Source organism: Rhinoraja longicauda, chromosome 14, assembly GCF_053455715.1.
Source record: "Rhinoraja longicauda isolate Sanriku21f chromosome 14, sRhiLon1.1, whole genome shotgun sequence".
Lineage (NCBI taxonomy): Eukaryota > Metazoa > Chordata > Chondrichthyes > Rajiformes > Arhynchobatidae > Rhinoraja > Rhinoraja longicauda.
The window spans coordinates 33,775,985-33,802,982 of NC_135966.1; the positions used below are offsets into that span (position 1 = coordinate 33,775,985).

The window sequence follows — 26,998 nt, forward strand, 5'->3', positions numbered from 1 at the left end:
ATTCCGCTGATGGGTTGTGTTAAGGAACCCCATTTTTAAAAATCCATGCTTTTTTTTCCTGCCCAGGAATATGAATCGGTGCGAGTGGAATATTAACGAAAACATTCCATTGTTGCATATTTTCTCTTTCGCGTAATTGGGAGTAAAGTATTTGTAATTGTCAAAAAATAAAATTTCCTGCAACTGGAATGAAAACATTTTGAAAATACATCTATTAATTCTGAAGGCAGTCTTTCTGCTTGTCACATGATAATGTGCAGAAATGTGTTGTCATTTAGTTATTACTCAAAGGATTTTGGGTACATAACCCAGTTACATGCCTAGGTATTAATATGCGAAGGTTGGTTTGAAAGGTTTCCTAATTGTGTACTCATGCATTCTACATGAATCGTTAATAATACGTTGTACAAAATACAAATGGCAATAATCAGCAGATGCACGAAATAATGAAACCCATATATTTGAAAGGCAATTGATTGGAGACGCTGAAATAGTGAGCACAATCTGCCAGAGGAGATCAGCGAGTATCTGGAGAGAAACAGGCCGATAACGTTTGACGTCGAGCTCAATGTGGAGGAAATTCGTTTTAGACGTAGGCGAGGTTGAGGCTTTGGGGCAAAGGATAGCAACTGAAAGCTGGATCCAGGTGAGAAGGTAGTTGGTAGTTGATTTTTGGGAGTTAATTCATGTGAATGGTAGGGTTAGTTGAGGAGAACTGGTTGTGTCACCATTCGTAGATGAAACGGAAAGTTCTGCTGTCTTCCTAATGCTTAATGGAAGTGCAAAGCGCCGTCGTCCAAAATAGCAAAATGAGCATTGGCATAAAATCTGCAAGTTGTTAAAGTGATGGAGTGCATGTGAGGTGTTTTCGGATGGAGGATGGAAAGAACAGGACAGGGATGGGAGATCGGCGATAGATTCGATGTGGGAGGAGATGAGTTTAGACGGACAATAGCAGGCATGAAACAATGGGCTAAACAGGACTGCCCTATCTATGGATCCCAGGTAGGACACAGGAAACACTGAACATGTTAGGCTACACATGGGGGAGCAGGAAAGTTCTATGTCGAAAAACGGGGCTATTTGTCACACTGAGAACAAGTGAAACCACATTAGTTTGGGGAACTGGTGAGTTGCAGAATAGGGAAGAAAAACGTGTCAATATAGCAGCAGATAACCGTGAGGTTCACATTTTGCCTTTTGCTCTGCCTAATGTACTGCTAACGTGCCCAGCAATCGGCAAGAGATCAGGCTGTCGCTGCTTGTCCCATTCCACTGACTAGCTTTCACACTCAATGCAATTTACCCAAATTCTAACAACATTCCCTCACTGGGCAAAGATTCCCCTTCCATGTTCAGAAATTGACAAGTATCACCCCTTCACTAATCCCCGTTCTCGCTTTGTAACCACTCACTCGCCTCCCGTTGGCAGTTTCCGTTGACAGTACCACTTCCCTTACACTGTAGAGGATCAAAAATTCTTCCCGGTAAAGCAGTGATCTGCTTGCACTTTTTTTCAATGTAATGTAGATGTTTGGTCTTCCCAATGTGGCGACACTGCAACAAGACATAGGAGCACAATTAGGCCACTGGCACAATCGAGTCTTCTCCGTCATTCGAACAAGGCTGATCTATTTCCCCTCTCTCCCTTAGCATTTGACGCGGTTACTAATCAAGAGGCTATTAATCTCTGCCTTAACAATATACTATAACGACCTCGACATAAAATTGTGGCAATGAATTCCTCAGATTCACCATCCAATGGATAAATACATTAATTTGGAACACCATTCTAAATGTGCGGCATTTTCTTGTGAGGCTGTGCCCCATTTTCTTAGATTCTCCCACGACTGGAAATATCCTCCACATCCATTCCATATAGGTAGTAAATTCGTGCGTTTAGTCTGCAGGAAAGAAACAATGAAATTGAATTTCCGGTTTCTTACCACATTCATTCACAAAGTCACCAGCAACTTATTACTGTATGTGACCTCGAGCGCTGTTGGAGCGAGGGCAAGGTTAAGGCGCACGCTTGGAAAACAGCACCTCGTCTTTCATATGGGCAAGTTGCAACGTTCCAGTCCTGACCACTCCTGACCATTCATTACGGCTTAGTTTTTCTGTCTATTTTGCATTGAGCTGTAGAGCATAGAAACAGACCCGTCGGCACATCGCATCTACACTAACCACCGTGATTATTTGTATTAATTACACTCTTGCGTGAATTCCGTCACGGTCAGTGTCCATTAATTCCCATACCCGTTAAGTACCATAGATATAGTTAAGTGTTCTGTCTCTACCACCTGCATCGGCATCTTATTCCAGATGCCTTGTATTCTTTTATTGGAAATCTAAACGTCAGTTCCACGTTGAACATATTCCATCTGAAAATTATTTCGGCCTCCCCAGGCACTGGAAATTACTATTGGCCGCCTACCATATTTGTGCCTCACTTATTTTTCTCTATCTCCATCATATCACTACTCAGCTGCGTTGACTCCAAAAAATACGGATCCAGCCTACAATTTTACCTGATAACGCAAACATAATCCTAAGAGTCTATCCTGCTCGCTCCCTGGCTTAACCAAATCGTTTCCTCAATGTGCTAACTAGACCTGCACACAATAATTCTAATCCGTCCGAAGCAATGTTTTCTTCAAATGTAACAGAAAATCTGAACTCTTATCTCAGTACCTCGGCTGATGCATGCAAACGTGCCACATCGCTGTCTACCCGTGTTCCCGTTTTAAAGAACAATTTTATTTTACCCCAAATCCACATCCGTTGAATATCAGTCCGCAAGATTTTGACACGCACCGTCTGCAGTTTAGCCCGCTGAACATGACCCATCCCCTTGCTATCGATATGCATCACAGAAGCAATGAAAAATAATTTGTCTACTGTGTATATTTATTTGGTCCTACCCTCCGAAGAAAGATACCTGTTTTCTATCCATTACTTCCTATCTCCAGAGCTGCTCAAAATTAACTTATTTTTTTATTAATTCCTAGTTCTGATAAAGGATCTCTGACCTGAAGCGTTAATTGTATTTCTTTCCGCAGATGATGTATGAACCATGAGTGTTTTCAGCATTTTCAGTTGTTGACGCGCACGAAATTTCATCGTTGGCTCCTTTGGGTTTTTACATGGATTCTCATTTGATATGCAGCGGAACTTATTTGCCACAATACCAGAATCCGATGGCATATCTGGTGCCAATATTGAAAGACACTTTTTGATTAACATCCTATCCTCCACGACATAAATAACTTGTTCCATCACTTTTTTGACGAGACCATGTACGTCGTTGAACATCCGCTGTTAACCAAACTGCAATTGTTTGATCACATTATAATCAATTTCTGAAACTTTGGGATAAAGGCCTATGCCATCTAATAATTCGATATTTCCCTACGAGTGAAACAACAAATCGTGATAACATTTTCCATTAAAAACCCCTCTGCATGCGCCTCCCATGAGTTTCAAAGTCAAATGCAGAAAGCTCGCTTTTTAAGAAGGCGCTTTATGGTTGTACACCCTTAAATGTTTGGGAGAGCAGCACAGCTTTAAGAATTGAAGCTGCAGTTATTGAAAAGAACTGGCTGTGTCGCTGTCTACCAATGAAAAGCTCAACTACACAGATGGATCCATTGCCCCTCCCACAGCCCAGAATAAAAACGTCAGACACCACGAGAGAGGCCGGCAGTGCCTGCGTTTTGGATTGCGGAACCAAGCTGAAGAGGATAGATTTCCCGTCTGTTTCGAATCGGTATTTAGAATATGTATGATTTCGTTTAAAGCTTATAGTTGGAACCTTTTTACTGATTAACCTAAGAGAGGCCTGGTTTTGGACATTGATAGCGCGGAACAATGGCGTACCTACCGAGATTTGCCTTGACAATGTTCGTTGGCATGCTTGCGATATATGCACCGTGTCTAATTTCCGGGCAAATTCATTACTCTATTCCCGAGGAAATCGAACAAGGGGCATTTGTTGGGAATATCGCTCAAAATCTGGGCCTGAACGTACGGCAATTGTCAGCTCGCAAATTTCGACTGAGCTCTGATAATGGCGGACAGTACATCAAGGTTAGTGTAGACAATGGAATATTGTCCATTCGGGAAAAAATCGACAGGGAACGTATTTGTGGAGAAGCGGATAAGTGTACTATACCCTTCGAAATTGTACTGGAAAATCCCTTGGAAGTGTATCGCGGAAAAATAGAGATTCTTGATGTAAATGACAATCCCCCCACTTTCCCGCATGGCAGCATTGACTTACAGATATCGGAAGCGAGTGCACCTGGTGTACGTTTCCGTTTGGAGAACGCGGAAGATCCTGACATTGGTATAAATACCGTGGCCGCGTACACAATCAGCTCCAGTGAGCACTTCAGTCTAAAAACACAGAAAACCGAGGACGGATTTATAATTGCCGAGTTGTTGTTAGAGAAATCTTTGGATCGAGAGCTGCAATCATCATTTCAACTCTTGCTTACTGCGACTGACGGTGGAACCCCTCAGAGGTCAGGCACAACTCAAATTCGCATTAATGTATTGGACATCAATGATAATCCTCCAGTGTTCGACCATGATATTTACAGGGGGAGTATAAGCGAGAACAGCGCCAAAGGTACTTCAGTATTGAAAGTCAAAGCACACGATATGGACCAAGGACAGAGTGGTACGATATCATATTCTTTTAGTGATGTTGCCGTGCGAAAGGTTCGTAACTTGTTCAGTTTAGACCCAGACACTGGAGAGATTCGAGTTGGTGGGCACTTGGATTTTGAAGAAACAAAAGTCTATTATCTGGATGTTCAAGCTGTAGACCACGGCTCAGCTGCAATGACAGGACACTGCAAAGTGTTGATCAAAGTAATTGACATAAACGACAATGCCCCCGAGATACAGGTGACAGCAGCTTCCAATAAAATCCCGGAAAATGCTCCGCCAGGAACTTTGGTAACGTTAATCAAAGTTATAGATCGTGATTCTGGGGAGAACGGCCAAGTCCGCTGCTCTTTACCAGAGAACATACTATTTAAACTACAAACAGCAGCGGATCATTACAAATTAATTACCAGTGACATGTTGGACCGTGAAGCGATATCTCACTATAATGTAGCTATTTCGGCATGGGACTTGGGGTCGCCTTCACTCTCCGCAAATATAACCATCCAGATTACAATTTCAGACGTAAACGACAACGCCCCTTGGTTTGCTGAATCATCCTACAATGTATATGTGATGGAGAATAACGCTCCAGGTGCATCCTTGTTCACAATATCTGCAATGGATCCTGACATTGAACAAAATTGCTATGTTTCTTACTCCTTTGTGGATAATCACATGGAAAACCTGCCAGTTTCCACTTACCTCAGCATCAACGCAAAGAACGGGACCATTTATGGGTTACACTCCTTTGACTATGAGAAATTCAAAAACTTCCAAATACAAGTTCAAGCCCGCGACGCAGGGGTGCCTCCATTGAGCAGCAGTGCGATGCTGAATGTGATCATCCTGGATCAAAATGATAATACACCGGTATTTGTTTCACCGTCAGGACAGAGTGGATCAGCAGCAATGGAGATCGTACCCCGGTCAGCGGGTCAAGGGTACCTGGTCACCAAGATAATGGCAACTGATGCAGATTCCGGTCAGAATGCTCGGTTCATTTATCAGATAGTGAAATCTACCGATCCCAGTTTGTACACAATTGGGCAAAATTCCGGTGAAATTAGAACAGCGCGCAATATCCTACAGTCAGATATTTCTGTACACACACTGGTCATCTTGGTGAAGGACAATGGGCAGCCAAGCCTCTCCAGCACGATTACAATGAACATTAAAGTATTGGAGAACAGCACCGAAGGAATCGCGGAAAGAAGCAACTTATTGATGGATTCTGAATATTTCTCTGATCCAAACGTATATTTAATCGTCATTTTCGGTTGCACTTCCGTTGTCTTTCTTCTGATCATTGTTCTGTTGATTGGCATCAAGTGTAAACAAGACATAAATAATATTCAAGAGCATAACTCCCGCAATTATTGTTACAATCGTGGGGATTCTCACGATACGTTTAAAAGAAAACCTGCCATGGAGGAAACTTTACGCTATCCAGGGACAGGCCGGGTAGTCCGCGTTGCAGATACTAATCAATACTCGGTCTGTCTGTCTCCAGAGTCAGCGAAAAGTGATTTTCTCTTCTTGAAGCCATGCGGCGCTTCCACCTCTCAAGCTCAATGCTAAATTACACTGATGGGTAGTATCAAGGAACACCATTTAAAAAAGAATGCAGCCATTTGTTTGTGCGCAGGAATCTGAACCACTGCTAGTGAAATATTTGCGAAAACATTCCATTGTTAGTATTGTTCTTTTTCGCTTAAATGGGGGCACAGTTGTTGTAATTGTGAAAAATAAATTTATCCTGCAACTGGAATGAAAGCATCTTGAAATTGTGTCCGTTAATTCCGAAGGCAGACCTTCTGCTTGTCATTGGATAACATACACGAATGTGTTGTCATTTAGTAGATTGCGCGTATGATGTGGTTGTCTGGTTCCAGTTACAAGTTGAAGTATTAATTGTGTGAAAATTGCCGTGAAAAAAATCCCGATCGCGTACCGATAGGTTCCATTAGAATTGCTGATAAATGGTTGTACAAAAATACCTAAGAACAAACAGCTGACGCAGGAAATAATTTAACCCATACATTTGAAAGACAAGTAATTGCAGATGCTGAATTCGTGATCACAACTTACCAGATGAACTCAATGATTCAGACCGCAACTGCGTAGCGCAAACAGCTGACAACGTTTAGTGTCGAGCCCTTCGTGAGTACAGGAGAGGACAGTTGTTGGTAGAAATAGACGAGGGGAAGGAATAGAGCAAACGATAGCAAGTCTGAAGAAGGGTCTCGACCCGAAACGTCGCCCATTCCTTCTCTCCTGAGATGCTGCCTGACCTGCTGAGTTACTCCAGCATTTTGTGAATAAATACCTTCGATTTGTACCAGCATCTGCAGTTATTTTCCTATATTATAAACGATAGCAAGTGGTACTTTGGAACCAGGCGAGGAGAGCATTTTGGCAGTTCATTCATGCCGAAGGTAGTTTACATTGAGTAGATCAGGCTGAGTCTCCATTCTTAGATTAAATTGAATGTTTCGATGTCTTGCTGATGCGCAATGGAAGCGGAGAAGCGGCGTTGTCGATGGTAAAATGAGGATTGACATACAATTTGCAAGTTGATAAAGTGGCGAAGCGCATGTGCGGTGTTTCCTGATGGAGAGGTAAGGGACGGGACAGGGATGGAGATTCGGCGATAGACTCGAGGTGTGAGCAGATGAGTTCAGTTGGGCAACAGTAAGCTAAAATCAATGGGCCAAACAAGGTAGTCCTGCCTATGGGTCTCGGGTAGAAGGCACTGGAAACACTGTGCACGTTGGGCGTCACATATTGGGGAAAGTAAAATTCTATGAGAAAATTAATTTTGGCAACTGAGGAAAAAGTGAAACCACGTTATTTTGGAAGAAGCAGACAGGTGAGGAAATTATTAATAGAATAAATATATCTATGAAAGGGAGAGGATAAACGAGTGAACGTAGTAGCAGAGGTAACCGTGAGCTTGAAGTTGTGCTTTTTTGTGATGTGAATGGTACTGCCAAGACACCCAGCAATCGGGTAGAGATCTGTTCTCAGTGGCTTCTACCGCCTCTGTTGATGGATAGAACAATAATAGTGTTTCCCTAATTGTCATCGTCCAATCACTACCTTTCACATTCAATGCAACTTACCACAGTTCGAAATATATTTCGTCACCGAGCACTGATTATCCCTCTCTACCTGTTTTGCAGTTCAAATGTACCTGGCCTTCATCAATCCATGTTGCGGACTTAGGTCCCGTTCCGATCACTCACCGTCCTTTGGCGGTTTTCCATGAAACCACAAAATGTGTAACGTTTTTTCTTTTACCAATTCCCTTCCAGGACCCAAAATTCTTCCCGGTGAAGCAGTGATTTGCGTGCTCTTCTGTCAATATAACGTTAGTATTTGGCCTTCCCAAAGTGGTGACACTGAATTGGAGACATTGAAAGAGGGTTGTGCTATTGTTTTGTAAAGCACATGCGTACAGTCTGAAGAAGGGTCTCGACCCGAAACGTCATCCATTCCTTCTCTCCAGAGATGCTGCCCGTCCCGACTGTTACTCCAGCATTTGTGTCTCTCTTCACGTGCGTACAGTCTGCAGGAATTAATCTGAGATTTTTGTTTGCATAACATTTTTATTCTCAATTTCAGTGCAAGTTAACCCTTTTATCTCTGATTTCCAGCTCTGTTGGAACAAGGACAAAGCAAAAGCGCGCGTTTGAAAATCTGCACATCATCTTTCGTATGGACAAGTTGCAATCCTCTAAAACTCAGCACTGTTGTCTGGTATTATTTCGGTTCAGTTTTGCACTCTATTTTGCATTGAGGTGTAGAGCATAGAAACACACCCTTCGACACACCGCGTCTACGCTAACAATATTGTTTATCGATATTAATTCAACACTTGCATATTTTACATATCCATCAGTTCCCTGCATTTTCACATTACCGTTAAGTATCTTTGACACACTTGCGTGTTCTCGTCTCCGCCACCTATAGCGCCAACTCAATCCAGATGCCATGTTCTCCTTTTCTGACATGATGAGACCGCTGGGCCATTTTAAATCTCCTCCCTCTGATCTTAAAACGACATCTTCTAGTTTTGGACGTCCGTACCATTTGAAATTGCTATTGGCCAACAGCCCTACCAGTGCCTCTCATGATTGAATATATCGCTCTCATGACACCCCTCAACTGTGTTCACTCCCGGGAATACAGTTCCAGCATATACAATCTGCCATGCTAACGTAAACCCTCCTATCCTGGCAACCTTCTTGGAGTCTGGCTTTCTCCCTCTCTGGCTTAAAGAAACCCTTTCTGCAGTGTGCTGCCTGGACCTGCACAGAATAATTCAAATCCAGTCAATGCAATGATTTGTGGAAATAAAACTCAATTCTTACATACAATACCGCTGCTAAGGTAGGCGACCATGCCATATGCCATCATCATAAACCTGTCTACACGTGTTCCCATTTAAAAAAAAACACCTTTCTTTTACCACACATCCACATCTGTTCGTTAACAGGAGCATGTCCCATTCCCTTGCTGTTAGCCATGCATTAAAGAAGCATTACAGAAGCAATGAAGCATAGTTTGTCCTAACAATTCCAAGAACTATGTATATTTGTCTCCTTTATTCCCATCCTCGCCTACTGAATAAAATCCCATATTTTTTATTCTCTCACGGTGTTTATATAGGATCGAAGACGGGAAGCGATAATTTGATTATCTTCCTCGGGTGACATTTGAGTCGGTGAGTGTCTCCAGCAATTGCTAAAATAACGATAGCAGCATGCTTGTTGTTTGGAGGAAGAATGATTCCCAATCACACCTATAGTTTTTCGTGTTAATTTAGATTTTTTGCCGGTTTTATTACAAATGTTCAATTGATATTTATTTTAGGATTTGATTTTTGCTACTTTCGCTTGGTTCGGTTATTGTAATACCTCCCTGCTGTTAGGGGATATTAAAAGGTGAATTCCAGAGCTAAATGCAGAATGTCGTCCAATAGGCATCTATTTGACCTATTGTGGCATCAGAAATCTTCGCAAATCTTGCAAGCAACGGAGAACTTCACTAATGCAATATTTTTGATTAACATTGCATCCTCTACGACTTGCCCCATTTATTCTTTGCCGGGACCATGCACGACTTTGAGCATCCACTGTAAACTCCAGTCGCAGAAATGAAACTCCAGTTGGCTGAACACATTATAAATCAATGTTCACTGTAAAGGCCATTTTACACATTAAATATAGTACCAAGAGATTAGTGTTAATTAGGGCGCTTTTTAAATGAACAACCACCTGCAGATCAATGGGTAATTAAGTCATTTAGTTGCAAATTTCAATAACGGGACCATTGGATGGAAAACTAATGAAACGTAGATTCATAAAGGAAATAATAATTCAACAATTCACCAAATTTCCCGCGCTCAACCGTGCACCAAGACCTATGCTCCATGTTTCCCCTAATATCCGTCCGGGTCTGTGGATTATGTACCTGTGAAACAACTGCATGTAAACTCGTCTTGACGTGGACGTGACGATGTCTTCATCCAATAATCACTTTCTTCAAACAGGAATTTGCTTCAGCAATTTCCCAGTCGAAAGCATTATGTTCACGAATACCTTCTCCAATATCTGAAAAGTGACAATGTAATTTTCAAGATTATATCCTCTGATTACTATTCAGGTCAACTTTGCATCAAGTATTTTTGTTAGACAGGGCATGATTATAGACTTCACATGTCAAAGAAGAACACATTACGTGATCATTATTTGAATATATTTTCTTACGAGCCTTATGTGCGACTGTGAGAGTTCCAACAACTGTAAGTAGATATGTTTCCGATATGATAAGTTGCATCATAGAGATACTGATGTCATCGAGTTACTCTCTATTGTATTATGACTGAACCGACAGAACGTAGTAACATTCTGGGTCAAAAACCCTCTTAACGTGTGAATTGCGAAGTTAAATGCTGCAAGCAAAATAGAACTGTTGTTTAAAAAAAATACTTTTTATGGTTGCACATCGTTAAATTACAGGAGAACAGTGCAGCTTTAAGAATTGTAGCTGCAATTGTCGAAAAGAACTGGTCGTGTCGCTGTCTACCAATGAGAAGGTCAAGAGCACAGATGGATCCATTGCCCCTCCCACATCCCAGAATAAAAACGTCAGACGCGACGAGAGAGGCGAGCAGTGCCTGCGTTTGCGTTGCGGAATCAAGGTTTGGAGGAAAATATCCCAACTGTTTCGATTCTGTATTTAGAATATCTTTTTTGTTAAAATCGTATGCTCAAAACATTTTACGGATTACCCGAGGAGAGGCCTGGTTTTGGACATTGACTGAGCGCGGAACAATGGCGTACCTACCGAGGTTTGCCTTCACTGTGTTAGTGTGCATGCTTACGAAATGTGCGCCGCGTCTAATTTCCGGGCAAATGCGTTATTCTATGCCCGAGGAAATGGAACAAGGAGCATTTGTTGGGAATATCGCTGAGGATTTGGGGCTGAATGTATGGCAATTGGCTGCTCGCAAATTACGACTGAAGTCTGATAATGGCGGACGGTACCTGAAGGTTAATTTGGAGAATGGAATATTGTCCCTTCTTGAAAGAATCGACAGGGAACGTATTTGCGGGCAAGAAGATAAGTGTACTATACCTTTAGAAATAATACTGGCAAATCCTTCGGAGGTGCATCGCGGAAAAATTGAGATTTTTGATGTAAACGACAATGCTCCCACTTTCCCGCACAGCAGCATTGTCCTACAGATATCGGAAGCGAGCGCACCCGGTGTTCGTTTCCGTCTCGAGGGCGCAGATGATGCTGACATTGGAATAAATACAGTGGTCGCCTACACAATCAGTTCCAGTGCGTACTTTAGTCTAAAAACGCAGAAAACCGATGACGGGTTTATAATTGCCGAGTTGCTGTTGGAGAAATTTTTGGACCGAGAGCTGCAATCATCATTTCAACTCTTGTTTACTGCGACTGACGGTGGAACCCCTCAGAGATCAGGCACAACTCCGATTCTGATTTCTGTATTGGACGTCAATGATAATCAACCTGTGTTCGATCGTGATATTTACAGGGGAAGCGTAAGCGAGAACTGCACCAAAGGTACCTCAGTGATGAAAGTCAAAGCAAATGATTTGGACGAAGGACAGAATGCTAAGATAACATATTTGTTTAGTGATGTTGCCGTGCGAAAAGTTCGTAATTTGTTCCGTTTGGACCCAGATACCGGGGAGATTCGCATTGATGGGCCTTTGGATTTTGAACAAGCAAACGGCTATGCTCTCGATGTTAAAGCTGTGGACCACGGCTCGCCTGCAATGACAGGACACTCCCAAGTGCTGATCAAAGTAATTGATGTGAACGATAATGCACCCGAGATAGAGGTAACATCAGCTTTCAACAAAATCCCTGAAAATGCTCCGCCAGGAACTTTTGTAACATTGATCAGTGTTATGGATCGAGATTCTGGAGAGAACGGCCAAGTCCGCTGCAAGTTATCAAACGACATTCCATTTAAACTACAATCAGCGACGGACCATTACAAATTAATTACCAGTGAAATTTTTGATCGTGAAGTGATACCTGTGTATAAAATACTTATTTCGGCTTGGGACAAGGGATCCCCATCACTGTCCGCAAATATAACCATTCAGATTACAATTTCAGACGTTAACGATAACACTCCAAGGTTTGCTGAACCTTCCTACAACATTTATGTCATGGAAAATAATGCTCCTGGTGCGTACATTTTCACAGTAACTGCAACGGATCCTGATCTGGAACAGAATTCGTATGTTTCCTACGCTCTTCTGGAGAATCAAGTCAAAAACTCGCCAGTGACCACTTACCTGACCATTAACTCAATGAACGGTACAATTTACGCGCTGCGCTCGTTTGACTATGAGAATCTCAAAACCTTCCAGATCCACGTTCAAGCCCGTGACGCTGGGGTACCTCCGCTGAGTAGCATCGCCACTGTAAATGTGATCGTCCTGGATCAAAATGACAACGCTCCGGTAATTGTTTCACCTTCGGAACAGAGTGGATCAGCAACAGAGGAGATCGTGCCCCGGTCAGCGGGTCAAGGGTACTTGGTCACCAAGATAATGGCAACTGATGCAGACTCTGGTCAAAATGCACGGCTCTTTTATCAGATGGCGAAATCTACCGATCCTAGTTTGTTCAACGTTGGGCAAAATTCCGGTGAAATCAGAACTGTGCGCAATATTTTGCAGTCAGATGCTTCTACACAAACTCTGGTCATCTTTGTTAAGGACAACGGGCAGCCAAGCCTTTCCAGCGCGGTTACAATGAACATTAGAGTTTTGGAGAACAGCACTGAAACAATGTCCAAAAGCAATACCTTGGTGAAAAATCCGGGTTTTTTTTCTGATCCAAATGTTTATTTAATCATTATTTTCAGTTGCACGTCCGCTCTTTTTCTCCTGATCATCGTTCTGTTGATTGGCATCAAGTGCAAACAGGACAGAAGTGTTATCCAAGGGTATACCTCCCCAAGTTATTGTTACAATCGTGGAGATTCGCAGGGCACATTTAATGGAAGAGCCGTCATGGAGGAAACTTTGCGCTATCCTGGGACAGGCCGGGTAGCCCGCGTGCCAGAATCGCATCAGTACTCTGTATGTCTGTCCCCAGAGTCAGCTAAAAGCGATTTTCTCTTTTTGAAGCCATGCGGAGCTCCTGTCTCTCAGGCTCAATGATGGGTATCTTTAATGAATGAATCCATTATTCTATACAAATATATGAATGGTTGTATATGTAATATTTAAGAAAAAAAGCTACTTCTGTCTGAAGAAGTGCCCCGATCCGAAATTTCCCCTATCCATGCCCCCCCCCCTCCGGATGCTCCCTGGCCTGCTGAGATACTCTAGCACTTTGACTTTTACTCTAGATTCCAGCATCTGCAGTCCCTCATTAAAAAATATTCGGCTCCTTCGGTTTTTCATGTCTGCGCAAAGAGGGGTCAGTATGTGTAAGGGTCGAAATTAACATTTTCATCAAATGCAATCCAATCTTCTAAGAATGGCACCAATTTTCTCTGAAGGGAGCCTTACTCTTTGCAATTGAATGGGCGTACACAAATGCAATCAAGTCTTTAAACAAGACTGGTACAAATGCTATTTGTTCAATTACGCGAAAGATCTTTGTGCCAAGGTCTAATTCTTTGCTAATGTGTTAATATTTGAACAGTGCAATCAGAGCATTCATACACAAGGTAATCCATAGCATGAAAGAGTTAGAAAAATACAAACGGAGGCATTTCAAATGAAGACAACATTATTGAATACAATATGGTGATGCTGGAATCCTGAGGGGGGGGGGACAAGCTGATGGCGAAGAGGAGTGGCACAGTATCTCAGCGGTAGAATTGCTGCCTCAAAACGTCAGAGACCCTAGTTCAATCCTGACTATGGGTGCTGTAGGTACGTACGTTCCCCTTGAGCCCGCGTGAGCTTTCTCCGAGTACTTCAGTTTTCTCCCACAAATCAAAGACATGCAGGTTTATAGATTCATTAGCTTCTGTAAATGCCCTCTAGAGTTTAAGATGCGAAAGTGGGATAGCATAGAACTATTGTACGGATGATCTGAAAATCTTCCTGATATGCATTCAAGCCAATGATACCCCAGCTGAACAGCATTAAATGCAGAACTGGAAACGTGATCATCCTGGATAAAAAATGACAATAGACAATAGACAATAGGTGCATGCGTAGGCCATTCGGCCCTTCGAGCCAGTACCACCATTCAATGTGATCATCGCTGCTCATTCTCAATCAGTACCCAGTTCCTGCCTTCTCCCCATACCCCCTGACTCCGTTATCCTTAAAAGCTCTATCTAGCTCTCTCTTGAATGCATTCAGAGAATTGGCCTCCACTGCCTTCTCAGGAAGAGAATTCCACAGATATACAACTGACTGAAAAAGTTTTTCCTCACCTCCGTTCCAATTGGCCTACCCCTTACTCTTAAACCGTGGCCCCTGGTTCTGGACTCCCCCAACATTGGGAACATGTTTCCTGCCTCTAACGTATCCAACCCCTTAATAATCTTATATGTTTCGATAAGATCCCCTCTCATCCTTCTAAATTCCAGTGTATACAAGCCTAATCGCTCCAGACTTTCAACGTCCTGCCATTCCTGTAATTAACCTAGTAAACCTACGCTAGACGCCCTCAATAGCAAGAATATCCTTTCTCAAATTTGGAGACCAAAACTGCACACAGTACTCTATGTGCGGTCTCACTAGGGCCCTGTACAACTGCAGAAGGACCTCTTTGCTGCTATCCTCAACAAACCACCGGCAATGGATTCGCCGTCAGTATGGAGAGGACAAGCGGTATTGAAGGTCATGCGCAGTCAGCGAGTCAGGGGGTACTTCTGATGGGGATACAAGTCAGAACGCATGGCTCAGATCAGGTGGAGTGGTCTACTGATCCTAGTTTGTTCAACTGCTAGTTCGTTCTTGTTCACCCTGTTCGGCCTGCTAGGTCCACATTTTGCATCCATGTATCCCATCGCTATCACTTCTTCCACAGCCAACAAATGGCCACAGCGGGCTCCTCCTATACTTTGTCATCTGTGTCGGCTCTGATTTGTTCCGAACCTTTTCATACCTCTCGTTTCCCTCTCTCTTAACACCCAGTCTGAAGAAGGGTCCGACCCGAAACGTCACTTATTTGTTTTCTCCAGAGAAGCTGCCTGACCTGCTGAGTTACTGCAGCATTTTGTGTCTATCTTCTCGTGTGTTCAATGTTGGTCAGAACTCTGGTGAAATCAGAAGAGCTGTAGAACAATATTAAAGTCAGATACCACTGCACATTCTCTCGTGTTCTTAGTGAAGGACAATAGGCGACCATGCCACTCCAGCTGGGTTACTCCCGCTGGGTTACAGTCCACATTTCAGTTTTGGAGAATGTCACTAAAAGTCATAACTTAGTAGAGAATCGTGAATATGCCTCCGAACGAAATCTTTACATGGTCGGCCTTTCCGGCTGCATCGTTCTGCTAATGGGGATCAAGTTCAAACAGAACTGGAATCCCGTACGAGGGCACATAAATCCAAGTCGCTGTTGCAGACCTAAAGATTCAGACGATTCTTTTCATCCAAAACAGGCAATGAAGGAAACATTACGTTATCCCTGAACTGGCAGAATGATCCACTTTGCAGAACCGCATTATTACACCATTGTCGCCAAAAGCGATTTTCCGTTTTTCAAGCCTTGTACCGTTCTTAAATATCAGGCCAAAAGCTAAATTGCAACAACCCGGTTATGCGATTAGAAATTGCCAATTTATGGACGGATCTCTTCATATCATGGAATGTGGATCACTGTGCGTAAAGTATTTAAATAAATATTCAATTTCTGCATGTTTATTTTGGGGTATTTCAGGAAGAGGGCTGGCGTCTGGTTATACTAATAGTCTAAAATAAATGTTACGGTAATTGCGATCCAACCGTCTGTCATTCGTGTCTGTTAATTTGGAAGGTAATTGTAATACTAGTTAGTGAATGGGCTTCACAATGTGGTGACACAAGGAATTGCATATGTTGGAATTTTGAGCTATGTGCAAAGTGCTGGAGGAAGTCAATGGGTCAGGCAGTATCTGAGGAGGGAATGGACAGACAACATTTAGGATTAGTATCCATCATCAGAGTCTGATTAAAATAGGTCCAGGAATGGGCTGTCTTGGGATAATGTCAGTTGAGAAGTTACATGTCACAAAGTTGGCAAATCGCACAGAGAAGAAGGCAGATACAAAATGCTGGAGTAACTCAGCGGGACAGGCAGCATCTCTGGAGAGAAGGAGTGGGTGACGGGTCGGGACCCTGGGGGGGGGGGGGGAGGACGGGGGGGAGGGGCGCACCTCATTAAAACTCACCGAATAGTGAAAGGCCTGGAGAGAGTGGAAGTTGAGACGATGTTTCCACCTGTGGGTGAGTCTATGATCAGAGCGCACAACCTCGGAATAAAAGGGTGTACATTTAGAAAGATAAGGAGGAATTTGGAGGTGGTGAATCTGTGGAAATCATTGCCACAGAAGGCTGGAGGCCAGTTCATTCGGTATTTTTAAAGCGGAGATGGAAACGTTCTTGACAAAAGAAGGCATGAGAATCGTGTTCAGAGGGGAAGATAGACCAGCCATAGTTAAATCGCGAAGTAGGCTCGATGGGCCGAATGGCCCAATTATGCAACAATGTGCATTATTTCTTTTTAAATAATAATGGAAAATCCTTTGGTAGTTTATCACGGGGAAATGGAGATTCTGGATGCAGATAACAATTCCCCCACTTTCCCAGACAGCACCGTTGCCTTAAAGATACTCGAGACGATTGCACCAGGGGTACAGTTCCCTTTCGAGAGTGCAGACGATGCGGACCTTGGGGCAAATGCACTTGCCGCTCTCACAATGAGTTCCAACGAGTACTTCAGTGTAAAAACTCAGCAAATCGTGGGCGATGCTATAATTGCCGAGTTGTTGCTGGAGAGACCTTTAGACAGTGAGCTACAGTCATCCTTTCAACTGATCCTGACGGAGACTGACGGAGGGTCTCCTCAGCAATCCGGCTCCGCTGGGTTTCTCATTACCTTTGTGGACATCAACGATAATCCTTCTGTATTAGAACAAAAGTTTTACACGAGCAGTTTAAGCGAAAACGACCCCGTTGGTACATTGGTGTTGAAAGATAAAGCAAATGATTTGGATGACGACTCGAATGCTAAGGTAACGTATTATTTCAGTAAACTGACTTCAGAAAAAAATGCGCGAATTGTTCGGTTTAGACCCTGACACGAGGGAGATATATATTGAAGGAGTACTTGATTTCGAAAAAACAAATCGTTATTCTTTGCATGCTGAAGCCGCTGACCACGGTTCACCAGCGCTTATAGGACACTGTAAAGTTTTAATCAACGCAGTTGATGTAAATGACATGCACCCGGGATAAAAGTGTCATCAGCTACCAGCAATATTCCCGAAAATGCTCCTCCGGGAACTTTAATAACTTTGATCAATGTGATCCATCGGGTTGCTGGAGAAAAAGAAGTACCGTGTGAAATTGCAAAAATGCCCCCCTTTAGGCTTCAAACATCGTCCACTATCATTATGAGTTGATTACGAATGAACCGTTTGACCGCGAAGCTGTCCAAGTGCATAAAATACCCTTCATCACCTGGGACATGGGGTCGCCTTCACTATCAAGTAATAAATCTATACACATTGCACTTTCAGATGTTAACGATAACACGCCACGCTTTTCTTTATCCACCTACAACATGTACGTGACTGAAAATAACCCCCTGGGCGCATCTCTTTTCACAGTGACGGCTTCCGATCCTGAGCTAGACCAGAATCCGCATGTTTCTTACTCCTTCCTAGATAATATTGTTCAAGAGTTCTCAGTATCCAGTTATCTCGGGATTAACTCGATTAATGGCACAATTTACGCACTGCGTCCTTTTGACTATTAGAAACTCAAGAACGCCCAGGTCCACGTTCAAGCCCGCATTGCTGGAATGCCCCCGCTAAGTAGCAGCACTACAGTGAACGTGATTATTTTGGATCAAAATGACAACACTCCGGTAATAGTTTCACCCACAGTTCAGGATGGATCTGCAGCAGTGGAGACCCTGCCCATGAATGCTGTTCCAGGACGCTTGATCACAAAATTACGGCAACTGATGCAGATTCTGGTCAGAACGCACGAATCTCCTATCTGATCCCAGTTTGGTCAATGTTGGGCAAAATTCCGGTGAATTCCGAACAGCCCGCAATATTTTGGAGACAGATTCCTTCTCTCAAACCTTGTTATCTTAGTGAAAGACAATAGGCTGCCAAGCCTCTCTAGCACAATAAACATTCGGATTACAGTTCTGGAGAACATCACTGAATCATTTTCTGGTCGAAGTTATGTACCAACGAGTCCCAAAAATGTCACTGCCCTGAATCTATCTTTAATTGTAGTTTACGGTTGCACTTCCGTTCTATTTCTTGTGATCATCATTCTGCTGATCGGTATCGAATGTTAGCAGGACAGCATTGTTAACTAAGAATAGAGTCCTCCGAGTCATTGTTACAAATTTGGAGATTCTCAAGATATGTTTAACTGAGAACCTACATTGGAGGAGACCTTGCGCTACCCTGGGACTAGCCGTATTGTCCGTGTTCCAGACGCACAGCATTTTTCGGTCTGTCTGTGTCCAGAATCAATGAAGAGCTATTTTCTCTATTTAAAGCTGCGACGTTCCCATATCTGAAGTTATGTCACGATAAATTGAAGGCCAACTTATTGGCGGTCATAATATTTATCCAACAGCGTGATCATAGGGAGTAAAATATTTGTTACTATTCCCTTTTTCTGTTATTTTTGTTTTCATCTGAGCTAGCGATTTCAGATATTGAGTCTTCAGAAGGGTCGCGACCCTGCACGTTACTGATCGATGTTCTCCAGGGATGCTGAACGACCTGCTGAGTTAGTCCAGAACTGCGTATCTTTTTTGGTTTCTTGTCCTTGTTTCTGCATCTTCGTCAGTTATTGGAATGATAAATAATTTTAACCATCGAGTGACTGCAATACACGTGTCTGAATCTAGAATATCTTCAATGTGAAGGTAATCTTCCGACCAGTCACTGACTACCATCAGAAATCTGATGGTTCAATTGCGCAAAGGATCTTTGCACAGGGATCCAGTTGTGTGTGTTGTGGTATTAACATACTGAAGCAAAGACATCGAATTACACGGATAGAAAAGGTTTAGAGGGATATGGGCCAAACGCAGGCACGTGGGACTAGTACAGATAGGACATATTAGTCATTGTTGGCAATTGGGACCGAAAGACCCGTTTTCATATTGTATGCTTCCATGATACTAACTCGCGACAATAAGACACCATAAGTAATACTTAGAATTTATACCTGGCATGATCAAATACAAACCTGGATTAGGTTGCGAAATTGTCCAACATGGACATACATGTAGGTCGATGGCTATTATAAAAATGGAGATGGGATTGTAAGAGTCATTATATTAGATGTTGTTGGTGCGCTCATTGCCAAGGATGCAAAAAAAATCACAATCAAACCACAGGTCACTTAGTGGAATAGATTCATGTTTTTTAATTTGACCTCACACAAAACTAGTGCCATCACTCCTGAACTATTTCAGTACACTAGCAACGATAATGATTCATGTGAAATGTAAACTGATTATTGATATATGTTGGGAATATATATATATATGCGTGTGTGTGTGTGTGTGAGAGAGACGGGCAACGGGGCTTATGCACAGAAAATGAACAATAATCATCAATCTACTATAATTTTCAATGTTCAGTTTTATTGCCAGAAAAACGTTTGGAATTTCCTTGTGCTTTACATGAGATTTTGTGCTCTGCAGACGTGCTAGTGAAAGGTCATGCTGACTGGAATTAAATAGGAGATACCGAACAACAGAATAATTGTAACTAACAACTTGGGATCCTAAAGACGTAATCTATCCAAAACTGGAGTATTTCTTGCATGTTTATTTGGGTATAGATTTTATAGTTAACGCATTAGCTAATGTGCTGTCTTAATTTTGGCTGTAACGTGAAAGAGTCAGTCATGGTAGATTGCATGCATGCTTTGGACAAGATTATTTTAATATTGAAATGTGGAGATTAGGAAATTAAAAGAAAATCAATCAATTGTACGGAAGTTGAATGCTGACAATTCTTAAAACATTTACCGTGTCCATCGTGCATTTCAGAATTATGTGTAAACTAAAAACAGGACGGCATGAAACAATGAAAGTTACATTGGGCTATATGTTTGAATATACAATCAATTACTTTGATTTTCTTATTAGAGAGAACATTTGCCGAGTAATATTAGCACAAACGAGAGGCAAGCATGATTAGTATCATGGCTGAACGCAGTCTCAAATTTCAAAACAGTTATCTTACAAATACAATTATTGAAACTCCAATCTGGTTACATTGAAGTTGTTCAATACTACCTTCCTTTCTCTTTTTTTTCGTCAAAAATGAGGGCTCGAATATTGCAATGGTCAAGTCTAAACTACCAGGAACAGGAATCCAGGCCTCTCATTGTGGGTACATTCAGACCTTGAGGTTGGTAGCGGTTAAAGAAGGGAGCTCCACGATACCTTCGCAATGGCAAGAATAGACAGGCAATTAAAATCTGACAGCGTGTGAAGCCATATTCCTTAAATGGATATTTGTCTGTAGAAGACCAAAGAGCCACGAATGCAACACTACTCATAAAGGGGGGGGGGGGGGAGCAAATGTTAGATGTATTCATATTCTTTATTCATGTACTTTATTCCCATTAATTTCGTCTTTAGGCCGCACGGTGGCGCAGCTATTTCCTCACGCTTCAGGAACGGGGGTTTTTTATCTTAACATTTCCTGCTCTCTGTGCAGAGCTGGTCGCTTCGCTCCGTCAGAGGTACCGCCAGTTGACGATTTCCTTTTTGTTCACATATTTGTTCTTTTGTGATTATGGGTTGATGTAAATTAGCCCACAATTTACAAAGAAAAGACCCAACGGGAACGCTCATGGACATATGTTGGGAAGAAAAAAATACATGGGGACAGTAAATTAACAGAAGGGGAAATATGACCAATGGAATAAAATACACCAGCATCCACTCCCCTCCCTGGGTATCGGCGTGAAACAAGTGGCTTCCGTTTGTGTTGACATAACACTGTGCGATTGCCTATCAAATCACTCAATTTCGTGCAATTTGGCGTGTGCTCTAAATGCCGCCCATAGAAGGAGCACCCAGCCCTTGAAATTTAAAGTATCCAAACATGGCCAACGCAGAATGTTTTTGTACAATGAGCAATATTTATCGTCAGCAAAACACCAAGTGCAGGAGGAATTCAGCGGGCGAGGCAGCATCTGTGGAGGGAAACGACAGGCGACGTTTCTCGTCAGAAAATCTTTCCAGACTGAAGAAGTAATCGGACTGTAAAAGGTCGCCAGTCCTTTCTGTCCATGGATGCTGCCTGAGTTATCTTATAATTTTGTGTCTTGCTCAGATTACAGGATGTGGAATTCATATTGTTGTCAATATATATTCCCGTATCTGCCTGCCTTTGCTATTTCCATACTATCGTAAAATAATAATGGCAATTCCAATGTCACCTTACACCGACAACGTCCCTGAAAAGTTCGATACATAGCCTAGATAAAGTGGCGACAACAGTGGAAGATCTTCACTACTTTCATTAATATAATCTTTACCCCGTAGTTTCCGTTATGTTTCTTGCAGCCACTATGGGCGGGTCTTCATATGACAGGAGTTGCAGAAAGTTAGAATAATATTTACTTCCAATCAATCACAATTCATTGCTTTGTATGTACTTAACATCAGTTCACCCTGTTAGTCGTCTTGAATTGGACCAGCGACCAGAAAGTGTTTTTTAAATTGCGTTTGCATCTCTTTTGTAGCCCTAGGATAAACGGTGAGAAAAGCGGGTCTATATATCACATTCGTTATCTAACCGCTTTTAATGCGCAATATATGTTTATCTGCGATACTCAATGCATATTCGTTTCTCTAGTACCAACCTGTTAGGGACAATCTGGGCAGTCACTCCATCAATTTGATTAGAGGAATTCTCGTTTATAGCCGACTCCGCGATCGGTGTAATCCAATAGGAATCTTTTGCGAGGTTGTATTGAATGAGGTTTCATGGATCAACATTATAATGAAATTATGATGGTGGGAGAACCGATAATTCCACCTATTTATGTCCTCCTGAAAAAAAGCATCAGGTCCTTTGGATGCAAATGTTTATACTGAGTGCCTGGTTTGTGAATGATTATATATTACAGTTGTACACTAATAAATATTCCCGAGAACAGTTTAGCTTTAAGAATTATCGATGTCGTCGCTGGGAGGGACTGGTTGTGTCGCTGTGTACCAATGAGAACCACAGATAAAGAGATGGATCCAATGCTCCTCCCACATTTCAGAGAAAAAGACCAGAATCGCCGAGAATAGCGAGCATTACGTGTTTAGATTGTGGAATCTAATTGTAAAGGATAACCTCATATGTTGTCCATTCAGAATTTTGAATGATTTCTGTCGTAATTCGATGATACGACCAGTTCCCCGGTTTCGTCGAGCAGAGGTCCAGTCTGCGGAAATATTTCATTGCGGAACAATGGCGAATTCGGCGAAAAACAGAGGCGTTGCTTTCAAAATCTTCGTTTTCCTGATTCTGGTATGTACATCAGATTTGTGTGCCGGGCAAATCCGCTATTCTATTCCCGAGGAATTGGAAGTGGGTGGTTTTGTTGGGAATATTGCTCAAGATTTGGGTATGAACGTACCTCAGTTGTATGCTCGTAAATTCCGGCTCACCTCCGAGGGCGCTGGACATTACATGAAGGTGAATTTGAATGATGGGATTTTGTACATTCGTGAAAGAATCGACAGGGAGCAGGTCTGTGGACAAACATACGTCTGTACTATTCCTTTTGAAATAATACTGGAAAATCCTTTGGCATCGCAACGCGGGGAAGTGGAGGTTATTGATATAAATGACAATTCACCCAGTTTCAGGGACACCAGCATTTCCTTACAGATAGCCGAAACGATTGCACCAGGGGTTCGATTTCGGCTGGTGAGCGCGGAAGATCCCGACATTGGAATAAATACTATCGCTGCTTACACAATCAGTTCCAACGAGCATTTTAGTCTAAAAACGCAGAGAACCGAGGACGGTGTTACAATTGCTGAGTTACTACTGGAGAAGCCTTTGGACCGAGAGCTGCAGTCATCCTTTCGACTGGCGCTCACAGCGACTGACGGTGGAATCCCTCAGAGATCAGGCACCGCTCAGATTCTTATCACTGTGGTGGACATAAATGATAATCCACCTGTATTCGATCACGAAATTTATCGGGGCAGCGTAAAGGAGAACACACCTCAAGGCGTGCTAGTGATGAAAGTCAACGCCATTGATTTGGACGAAGGGCCGAATGCCGATTTAACATATTATTTTAGCATGCTGTCCTCAGCAAGAGTTAAAGAATTGTTTACCTTGGACCCGCACACTGGGGAGATTCGGACCAAAGCAGGGCTAGATTTTGAGGAAGCAAACAGCTATTCACTCGATCTTGAAGCTGTGGACCATGGAGTACCTGCAATTACTGGACACTCCAAATTCTTCGTCGATGTAATTGATGTAAACGACAACGCACCAGAGATAAAGGTGACATCAACTAAACGCAAAATTCTGGAAAATAGTCCCCCGGGCACATTAATAACCTTGATCAATGTTATCGATCGCGATTCTGGAGAAAACGGGCGTTTTCACTGTGAGATACCAAAGAATATCCCATTTAGACTTCGAACGTCGTCCAAGAATCATTATGAGTTGATCACCAGTGAATCCATGGACCGTGAAAGTGTCTCTGAGTACAACATACCTTTTCTAGCTTGGGACATGGGATCACCGTCACTGTCAACAAATAAAACAATCCAGATTGCAATATCTGATGTAAACGATAACGCGCCACGTTTTGGTGAATCCTCTTACAACGTATATGTGATGGAGAACAATGCTCCGGGTACATCGATTTTCGCAGTGACTGCAATCGATGCAGATCACGACCAGAATTCCTATGTTTCTTACTCCTTTAAGGAAAATCATCTCCAAGACTTTCCTTCGTCCAGGTACCTTAGCATCAACTCGATAAACGGCACAATTTACGCACAACGTTCATTTGACTATGAGAAACGTAAAAGCTTCCAGGTCCATGTTCTAGCCCGTGACGCCGGTGTACCCCCACTAAGTAGCAGTGCTATTGTAACTGTGATAATCCTGGATCAAAATGATAACTCTCCAGTAATTGTTTCACCAGCAGCACAGATGGGATCAGCAGCAGTGGTGATGCTGCCCCAAACAGCGAGCCAAGGGTACTTGATCATCAAGATCATAGCAACAGATGCAGATTCTGGTCAGAACGCACGGCTATCTTATCAGTTGCAAAGATCCATCAAACCCAGTTTAGTTAACGTTGGACAAACGTCTGGTGAAATCAGAACTGCCAGAACTATTTTGGAATCAGGTACGACCACACATTCTCTCGTTATTTTGGTGAAAGACAATGGGCAGCCTTCGCTCTCCAGTACGGTTTCAATTCATATCACAACTGTGGAGAATATCACTGAAAGAATTACTGAAAGCAGCAACTTCCTGGCAAAACCAGAATATTTCTCTGATGCAAGTTTTTACTTAATTGTAATTTTCGGTTGTACTTCCGTTTTCTTTCTCGTGGTTATCATTCTGCTGATTGGCATCATGTGTAAACAGGATAGAAATGCCGTCGAGGAATGCAATTCTTCAAGCAATTTTTCCAGATGTGGCGATTTTCGAGATGCGTTTTCTTGCAGGCTTGCAATGGAGGAAACTTTACGCTACCCCGGGACAGGCCGGGTGCCCTCCGTCACAGAACCACACCAATACTCGGTCTGTCTGTCTCCAGAATCAGCCAAGAGCGATTTTCTGTTTTTAAAGCCATCCGGCGTTTCCACGTCCCAGGCCCGATGCTAAATTAAAATGGTCGGCTAACATCAAGCAGCAACAAACCATTGCCAGGAAATGTTTTATCTGGCCATGTCTATTATATGGAGTGAAATATGTATGCAAATATTCCGTTTGTTTTTTTCCCTGTTAAGAAACTGAGTTAATTTATGGAAAAGGTCGGAAAAAGCGACCACCAACATCTGGATTACAGGCATTCGAAGCAGATCAGTGTCCACTTCCAAGGAAAACCTACAAATGGTCACTGAATGCGTGCATCATTCAGTGTTTGCAGTGCAGACTACACAGCAGCATCTCAGTGTGTCCGCACAATTGTAGACCTTGAAAACATTTATCAACAAGAATATGTCGTCAAACTTGTTGAAAAGGATTCTGTATAAATCGTTTCAGCCATCTAATTGGATCTGACGGTGATTCTATTTCAATGTGTATCGGTTTTGTTTCAGGTAAAAAGTGCACGTGCTCAACTCATTGAATATCGATTTTAAACGCATGTATAATACATTGAATAAAGGAAAAGCTGTTAGAGTAATTGTTTTATATTATATTAAAAGTAGTTGCTGCAGTCTTTTATTGTGCAGGTTAATCAAATCAGATCCAAGAATAAGATGGTTCGGCGCAGTTGGCAATAAATTTAATTGTACTCCAGATGAGCACTAAATGTCTTTTTGATCGTTAATATATCGTTCCAAGTGTTCCGATTTCGATCGCTTCACAATTCCATTGGGAATATGATTTCCGAGATATTGTTTGCAGCAGTTTAGGGAGTGATTTCTGGGACAAAATAGCCGCAATTGACCGGGCACATCACAAGAGGCCGGACTACGTTGTCTGTCGCATTACGCTATATCCCAGGAAAGAAGAACATGGAAAGGTTGCGAAGTGGTGTCTGATTGATGTCGCCCGACCGAAGAGACCGCAAGTAGTGAAGAAAGACTTTGGGAGTAACATCGGTAGTATCGTTACCGATAACGTCTGATATTTCAACTTGAGTGATATTACTATACAGAATTTTGCGTCGTTTCTGATGTTCACATTCTCGAGATACTGGATTCTGTAAGGCCGTTTCCACCAAGTGCCAATCGCTGGAAATCTCGTAAGTAATTCTGGGCGCACCATCCGTCGTTCGTTTCCCCTGCACAATCCTCAAGAAATCCTGGTTATAGTTAATTCGTCAGTTAAAATGCCAATTCCACACCAGTGCGTGGATTAATAACGCGTCACGAACACCATGTGATGTGTATACCTGTTCGTGCACGTTTGTGAATTGTGAGCTTGCTGTTGGCGGTTGGGAGCGTACATAGAAATATAATGTTTGAAATTGGCCTAATAAAGGTGCAGAACTCCTAAAATTGAAATGTGGACGTGCTTATTTCAGTAAGTGAGTCGGAGCACATTCTAGTTATTTTTGATAAATATCATAGAATAAACCATGTTCGAATAATCTTTACAACCAGTCCTTTAAATGAGGCATTTGCAAATATCTTCACTAGTTAGCATTTTCATTTCAGAATTAACCAATTCCCTTCTAGGTTCTCAGATAGTCTTTCCTGTTGTTAACTTGCTTGATTTCCCCTCTCTTTTTGTAAGGGCAAGGCGGATTTCACGAACAGAACAGCCGATTAGCAATCATACCATGGTAATGCCGCACAACAATCCTCAGTAGGGATGCAAGTGAGGTTATTGAGTATAACTGGCGGGAAGTCATGATGCATCAATATGAACCTGGCAACAATCTCC

General features: G+C 42.4%; 1 protein-coding gene and 1 pseudogene across 1 annotated transcript; both read left to right on the plus strand.

The window, feature by feature from the left end:
- The first annotated feature begins 3,696 nt into the window (after nucleotides 1–3,696).
- LOC144599763 (uncharacterized) lies at nucleotides 3,697–18,414 on the plus strand. Its single transcript, XM_078410999.1, has 5 exons — nucleotides 3,697–6,250; nucleotides 8,334–8,392; nucleotides 10,701–13,395; nucleotides 16,938–17,419; nucleotides 18,166–18,414. The coding sequence occupies exons 1-5, from the start codon at nucleotides 3,871–3,873 to the stop codon at nucleotides 18,412–18,414; spliced, it is 5,865 nt and encodes a 1,954-aa protein (XP_078267125.1). The 5' UTR covers nucleotides 3,697–3,870.
- Nucleotides 18,415–22,741: 4,327 nt separating this feature from the next.
- Nucleotides 22,742–26,600, plus strand: LOC144599903 (protocadherin gamma-C5 pseudogene; annotated as a pseudogene).
- Nucleotides 26,601–26,998: the final 398 nt, after the last annotated feature.

Bases quoted from the DNA above. Each gene is read 5' to 3' on its own strand.
- LOC144599763 (XM_078410999.1), top strand. From the start codon at position 3,871: ATGGCGTACCTACCGAGATTTGCCTTGACAATGTTCGTTGGCATGCTT. The intron at 8,393-10,700 runs GTATGGACAAGT...GTTAAATTACAG, and splicing joins AAATCTGCACATCATCTTTC to GAGAACAGTGCAGCTTTAAG. The intron at 17,420-18,165 runs GTAACGTATTAT...TTTGACTATTAG, and splicing joins ATGACGACTCGAATGCTAAG to AAACTCAAGAACGCCCAGGT.